The sequence below is a fragment of the Parasteatoda tepidariorum genome, chromosome 3, assembly GCF_982258835.1.
Source record: "Parasteatoda tepidariorum strain Cologne lab strain chromosome 3, Ptep-v5.0, whole genome shotgun sequence".
Taxonomy (NCBI): domain Eukaryota; kingdom Metazoa; phylum Arthropoda; class Arachnida; order Araneae; family Theridiidae; genus Parasteatoda; species Parasteatoda tepidariorum.
This window is the reverse complement of record NC_141757.1, coordinates 32,934,359-32,942,364: the sequence shown is the minus strand read 5'-3', so window position 1 is coordinate 32,942,364 and position 8,006 is coordinate 32,934,359. Positions and strand designations below refer to the sequence as shown.

Sequence of the window (8,006 nt, the reverse complement as noted above, 5' to 3'; positions counted from 1 at the left end):
GTTTTAAAACACTTCATTGGCAACTTAAATAATGTATGAAATTTAACACTGTTAGCCAAAGCTATATTGTATATGAATAACTTCACTTTTCAGGCCACTATGTAAGACTGTTTTTAATGGGAAAATGTTATTTGTTACTTTTTGCTGATCTATATTCGAAGGCTTTAGTTTTTATATTCACTAAAATATATCTTAGAATGTTTCTTCAATTGACCTCTTTAATTACAGAAGGGATAGAATGTAAACTAGTAATATCTAATTTCTTACACTCTTGTTTTTTCTTTCTATTTTATTCATTTATTATTATTATTTATTTATTTCGATATTTTTGACATCAAGTAAAGTACAAGTTTCTAAAAAGATTATTTCTAGAGGGAAAAAAATGATTTTGGTCAGTTATGCCTTGTTACTTCTTTTGATTTTATTAGTATTGCTCAATATTGTTAAAAGCAAAATAGTTAGATTTTAAATAATGCAGTTATTCTCATTTTGATTCAGTTGACTTTTAACTTTTTTTTCAGCTCGAGAAAAATACAATTTAAAAATTTCTGGATTGCCTTTGAATAATGCTTTGTATAGGTTGTGTGATAAGGATGGTGTGTCGTAATTTCGAACTATTAGTATTACAGACGTATATGTCTTATCATTATTTGGAACATATGGTGTGTTTTCGTGAGTGGGGCACTCATTTATCGCATTGCATAGAATTCAAACATATGGGAAACCGGTAGATACTAAAAGGTAAGTAATGGAATCACTGTAATATTCACTTTATATCCTTATAATATGTATATTTATTAAATTATTAAACAGACATAGATCTTTAATAAATAAGTTATATATAGAATAAAATTTTTCTAGAAAGGATAATCAAGCAATTTGAATTATATTTCAAATAAATGAAGAAAAAAAAAAACGACCTAAAATCAAATAGTCAAATAGTCTGGATTGCCTTTAATTTTTCAAAATTGTAACACATATTTTTTTTAATTGTTTCGATTAATCTGTTTAACTCTGTGAGTTCTGATTCAAAAATTTTTAGTAATATTTTGCACAGGTCTAAACTTTAAACTCGAACAAATTGAGCTATCACATTAAATTTTTAATTCTCTCTGTCAGAAGCAATTCTTAAAAATCGTTGCAAAATTTTTTTTAATGCAAAAATACTTCAATCATTTTTTCTAAGCAGAAAGACTTATTTTAAGCATTTACACTGTTAAATCAATGTAACACTTAAAATAATTTTTTTAAGAAATAGTTTCTTCAGGTTAATAAATAAAATTAAGAGAATAAAGTTTCAATTGAACGATAATTTGATATTCTTTTGATCAAGTAACAGGTACGTTCGTTTTTCCCCCTTTGAAACCTTCCCTGTTGGAATTTTCATTCTAAAATTACAGTAAAATAACCGGAAACAGTCTGTCCATCCTATAAACCGTGAAGTTTACGGTTAATAACATTTGTTACCTTTACGGATTTGAAACCGTTTACTACTAGTATGGTTAAAAACAATCAATTCAAAACTATATGGATTTTAACCATTCTTAACTAGCGTGATTTCAAAACTGCATAAAAATAATTTAAATAGTACATTGAATCTAAGCTCTTCGTTAGATAATTGGCATTGGAGTTAGGTTTTGATTAAGTTGTGTTTTATTAAAAGAACGGTGGAATGTGGTTTATTCAGTTTATCTAGTTATTTCACCTATCGTAAGAGATAGAAAACTCTAAAATTTTTGTGTTAAGCAACTTTACGGTGCAGCCATCTATGCGTCAATTGGAGTATCGTATTCTAATGGTCCAAGATCACAAATTGGTGAGTGCAGGACATTGGAAACTCTTCATGTATTGAAGGGAATGGAGGAAATATTGTAGTGTCAACGATGGGATTCGTACCCCAGTTCTGTTGATTGACAGATTTGCCCTCTTGGCTATAATATGTACCCAGGAAGAACCTCGAGAAGTAACCCTAATTCAAAACGCAATAATAAGAATAATAAATAAAAAATAACTATTTAATTTTAATATTTTGTGAGATTCCACAGAAGGTATATATATTTTTACCATAGTGTTTACTGAAACATTTGCAGATTATAAATAAATCAATTCATAAATAACTTTTCAAAATTTATCCTTAAACATCAAGGTTGCTCTTAATTCGAACCTCTTTCGGTCAAAAAATAAATAAATAAATAAGTAAATAAATAAATAAATAAATAAATAAATAAATAAATAAACGAATCAAAAATTCTAAGTTTGAAAGCCTTTAAACAAGAAACAAAACTGGAATTTTAAACTAAACTCACGAATTATCTGCATGGATTATTAGCTTCAATGTTTTTGAAATTTCTTTACTCAGTAACGAATAGTCAGCCTATTTTCCTTCAAATTTTATATACAGTATTTTGTCACTTGAAATTACATAGCTAAAAATAAGACATGTTAAAACAATTCAAAAACAATTTTTTAAATTAAATAATGAAATATTTAAATTAGTTTTGAGTAATTAATGGTTAAAAAGCTTTTTGATATAAAATTTCTTCGGTAAAAAACGATGTTTTAAAAATTGATATATTTGATGAGTGTTAAGTTATTTTGATTCATTAAAGAGAAATTCTCGAGGTATGGTGAAAAGTAAAATTAGGCCTAAAATTATCCTATTTTTCAGATAGTGATCCCCCTCCCTAATATTTTAATAGTCAAGAATTCGAGCTCCTTTGTATCTGATTCCTAACTTCATAAATAGTCTGCACTATTTAATGATTATATTTGAGCTCAAAATACCATAATGTAAACCATAAAAGATGTAAGTAATTTACATCAAATTATTTTTTAAAAAATTACCTGAAGTAAAACTTAAGATTCCTGGTGTTTTTTTGTCAATTTTATTATTTATATAAGATATATGAATTAATACAAATATAATTTTTTGATAACTATAGTACACTTTCGCAAAATTATACTATACTTCCAACGTTGACACACAAGTAACTTATGAAACAACCATAATACAGCTATTATAAATCCATTGTTTTGATTCAGTTTGACCATTAAGATGGTAAAGAAAATTACAATGTAAATTCTTTGATTTCGACTAGTTAAATTCTGGTTTATGTGAATCATAATAAATTAAATTCAACTGCGTTTATAGGGAAACATTGGCGTGATTTACTGCTTCTGCCCATTGTTTTGAAAAACATAGTTGCAATTTAAAATTAAATTTATTATTCAGTATATTTCATCCTAACAAAATGTTATGTTTTTTCTGTAGACCATGAATAACGTCATTCTGCCTTTCTTGATGTCCATGCTGCTGGGCGGGACGATTGACCTCAGGTCATATGACATCAGTGGTGTCAATGTCTATGATGATGATGCCTATGATGAAGTAAGGCACAAATTGAAATATAAAAGATTTTAAGCATGCTCAAATAATGTTTTTATGCTTAAAAACGTCGTGTTTATATATATCTCTGTGTGTCATATTCAACTAGTGTTTAATAACTTCATGTAATCATTGAATGTGTTTAGATTAGCTCTACACTGTGGGAAAATATCTCTTCGAATTTAATGTTGAACTACCCCCAAAAAATGTGTAAAGTAAAATTTTATTTCCATTTAGTACCAAATAGTGAAAAAAAAACCCAGAAAATGTGAATAGCACCAAAAATGAAAAAAAGATTTTTCCAAGCTCGTGAACAATGAGCAAAAAAAAGAAAAAAAATGGATTACCTTGAATAACTTTTGATTTAATGGTGGGCTCCTCACATTCTAATGGTCGAAAAAATTTAAATTGTAATGTATACAATCTTTTGCACATTTTAAATAATGTAATTTTTCATAGCAAAATACAAGATTTCATGTCCTAGAGTTCGTGGGTTCGATCCCAGCCGGCCGAAGACCTCCCCGTGTAGTAAATGGTGACTGATGCACGTTCAGTCAGTTGAGTCGCAAAATCCTCCATGTTCCCATAACAAATCAATACCTCTGGGGGTACTGATCCAGGAGTTTTCTTGTCTTCTGCACTTGTTCAAAATTACAAGACTACGGAGTTACGGACATCAGTAGTCGTAAACCCAAAATTGGGTCGGTTGTTCAACGAAGGACATGAAAATACAAGATTTGAGCAAAATCGGTGAAAAAGTTCCTGCTAAAATTTAATTTAAAAAAAAGTCAGGTATTTAAAATTCGGATTCTCAGGAACTATTTGACCGAGTTAGCTCAAATTTTGTATTATGTCATGCAAATTAATATTTTTTTAAATGTATTCTTTTAAACAATAAAATATAATAAATATTCACCAAAAGTTATTTTTGCATGGTGTCATCTTAGGACTTATAATTGCGTAAGCAAATTTTGAATTCGCTTAAAAAGTTCCCGAAATGTAGCGAAGTACGTAAAAAGTAAAATTAACTTTAAGGGTCCAAACTTTGGAGCGCTCTCCTGACCAAACTATTGGGACCATATTTCCCAGATTGCGGTTACCCCTATATTTTAGGGGGTCAGAAATCCGTATATAATTTAACGGATCCCAATAGTTTGTCTTCTCCAATTATATAATTTAACTGATAAGTTTAATTATAAGAACATCTGGATAACGAAAAAGGGCCATTGATGTATCATTCTTTTAAATTTTCCCATTTTTCCTTTCAAATAATATAATTTAACAAGCACGATACATTGGAAAGAAATCTGGTAAATAATAAAGATCCATTGATGCATCATTGTTTAAAACTTTCCAATAATATAGTTTAACTAGCAAGATTTATTGGAAAGAAATCTGAAAAACATAAAACACCCATTGATGCAACATTGCTTTAAATATTACAATTCCTCCTTTCTAATTATATAATTTAACAAATACGATTCATTGGAAAGAAATTTGGTAAATATTCTGGAAATCTGGTAAGGACCCATTCATGCATCATTATTTAAAACTTTCCAATAATATAATTTAACTTATGAAGTTTATTCGAAAGAAATCTGGAAAACATAAAAGACCCATTGATGCAACATTGTTTTAAATATTCCAATTTTTCCTTTCCAATTATATAATTTAACAAACACGATTCATTGGAAAGAAATCTGGTAAACATTAAAGACCCATTGATGTATCATATTTTAAAACTTTCCAATAATATAATTTAACTGACAAGATTTATTCGAAAGAAATCTGGAAAACATGAAAGACCCATTGATGCAAAAAGTTTCCAATTATATAATTTAACAAACACGATTCATTGGAAAGAAATCTGGTAAACAATTAAGTCCCATTGATGTATCATTGTTTAAAACTTTCCAATAATATAATTTAGGTAACAAGATTTATTGGAAAGAAATCTGTAAAACATAAAAGACCCATTGGATAAGGAGGGTTGTCCGAAAACCATTTTAACAGTACTTATCCAGCGCTTTCGGACAGCGGCCGAACTCATTCATTTTGCCAGATTGGAGACTAAATCTTATTGCCAGGGCGTCTCCGGCAAATAAGTTTCGACTCAGAGCAGTTTCGGAACGTCGGGAGCAATATCTCATCTTTCTCGGTAGAACTTTGCAATTAAATCCGGCTCTCAACCCTTTTCCTTTGCCTCTTCATTCCAAACTAATCCTCAATCCCATCATTAAGGCGAATGCTGCTCAAACACACACCCCCCCCATATTTCAGTTCCCCCCTTCACCCACCCCCACACACCCACGCGCCAGTAATTGACTGGACATCAGTCCAGCAGCGCCCTTCCACAACACACTGGTCACTCGTTGAATTGACCAGTGCTCTCGTCTAATTAGCATAAAGCAGTATCTCATCTTACTGCGGTGGGCATTAATGTGAGGATTTTATTTAATAGAGGGCGCTGTGGTTTTAGTTTCAGTTGTAGCTGAATACAATCTTCCTTTTGACCGATGTCGTGATTTAGAAGGATCAGTCTTTTAGACATAATTAATATTTCAATGTGCTTTATTAGTGTAATTTCATTTTAGACTCTTAAAACGAAAGTTTGAGATTCTGGGATAATGATTGCACAAAGGAGCAATTTAGGAGAAACATATTTCTAACTTATGGCCGTATTAAATGTCCTCTTGCTAGAAAATCCGACGTCATCCGTGAATAAAGGATTATATTTTGAGCAAAAGGATTATTAGAAAGGGCTTTCTAATATTTTTAATCTTTATTTAATTAAAACTCCGTTAGAATTCACGTTTCCCAGGTGGATTCAGAGTTAAAAGTCTCAAGTTGCCTTTTGGGTGCCTCCTACCTCCTACTAGTGTCTCACGGGAAAATAATTGCGACCAACAATTTAATTGGAAATAAAAGATAAAGTATTGTTGCTTGTTACGTCTATTCTCTTGATATTATTTGTTTCGAAATTCATTCGCCGGAAGTTTAATTACAGACAAATAGTCCCACAGCAATGCGTTCGTACAAAAATAAAATGTTTAAAATTATTAAAATGTAATTATTGCAGATAAAGTACTAAATTCCGTTTTAATTCCATACTACTGAAAACGTAGTACATTTGAAAACAGTCATTATTCATGAAAACAGACATTTACAAACGATACAACAGATATAATAATAAAAATAAAATATTTCTTACCTTTCAACTCAAATGATCTCACTTTTAGTAAATTGAAATGCGATTGAGATTTTGATACATGAAGAAATTTTAATATTTTCTTTAAATAATTCTATTCTTAGACAATAGGAGACTGATTCTACCAACCAGTGATTATACAAATTTGGTAAGAACGCTCTGTAGTTGATAACTATGTCTTTCTTTACCTTAATCGTTTTATTGAGGGGAATTAATTATCGACTATGTCAACCATACCCTCCAACTGCTACGGAATTTTCGTAGTTTCAGAAATCTTCTTTTCAGACGGTAGCAAAATTAATGTCTTAATATTTTAAAAAATTAATTTTAGCGTAACTTGTCCACTATTACTTATAAAAGTGCATGCCATATGGCTAGATTCTTAAGTTCTGATAACAGTTTTATGAGAGATCTATTTGCTTTAAAAATTTCTACTTCGGTTCGCTACCACTAGAAAGAATTATTTTCAAAATCCTCATAAGTTGGAGGGTATGTTTATCTATCAAAAGGTACTTCGAAATCGAATCAAGTTAACGCGTCTTATGTACTAGTAAATTGGTATTTAATATTTATGGTCAGGGCTCGAAAAAGCTCAGAAATTTTACCCGTCCCCGAGGACGGCTTGTCCAACAATGTACCCATCCTCCTTTGAAACTAACCCGTCGCTTCTAAATAAATAAAAATATAATTTTCTATTATTTATTACAAACATTTATATAAATTGCACAATGAATTAGTAGTTACTAGGATTACAAATACTAGGATTACATTATACAGTAATAAAAGAAATACTAGGTTACTAATAGTAAAACCTAGTATTTCTATTATGAAATAATTTATTTCTTTGATGAAATAATTTAAATAACAAAGGTTAAGTTATCTGTCAATTATCATTTCAATTTATCCGATGGTACTGCGTTTTTTAAATGAATCAAATATGACGTTTGCCAGTTCCACAATCAAGCCAATGATTTACAGAGGTTTCTGCACAGAAATCTGAAAGAGGTTTTCCATTTAGATAGATGTTCATAAATGCGTTTAACGCTTCTTGTTTAAGACCAGTACGTAATGTGTTTTTTTGTAAGTTCATTGCTGAAGAGCCCCTTTCAACCGCTGCAGTATTCCCAGACAGAGAAAACATCCATTCCACCATGCGCAGTATGTTGCTGTATTTCGAGATTAGAGGGTCATTTTAGATGTGAGGTGCTAGACTCTTGTAAGATAACAAAATTTGAAAATGTATCACGAACATTAACGGGAAAATGGCCGTCCGCGCGGACGCTGGATTCCAGAAATTTGTTGACCGCGGGGAATTTTTGACCGCCGAGGACGGGCGATTTTTCGAGCCCTGTTTATGGTGGTAATTACGCCATATTGCTCCCCTTCCAGAATTTTTAACTGTGATAGAATTCA

At 30.5% G+C, this 8,006-nt stretch overlaps 1 protein-coding gene across 2 annotated transcripts in view; it reads left to right on the top strand.

Annotated features, from left to right (window-relative positions):
• The first annotated feature begins 521 nt into the window (after positions 1-521).
• The window catches only part of LOC107442577 (uncharacterized), a 31,266-nt gene continuing 23,781 nt past the window's right edge, over positions 522-8,006 (top strand). The window contains exons 1-2 of one of the 2 annotated variants that reach the window (XM_016056176.4): positions 522-741; positions 3,272-3,388. In XM_016056176.4, the coding sequence (XP_015911662.2) occupies positions 3,275-3,388 (114 nt within the window). In that variant the 5' untranslated portion in view covers positions 522-741; positions 3,272-3,274. The remainder of the gene's footprint in view (positions 742-3,271; positions 3,389-8,006) is intronic. The other variant, XM_071177655.2, reaches the window with a different exon arrangement.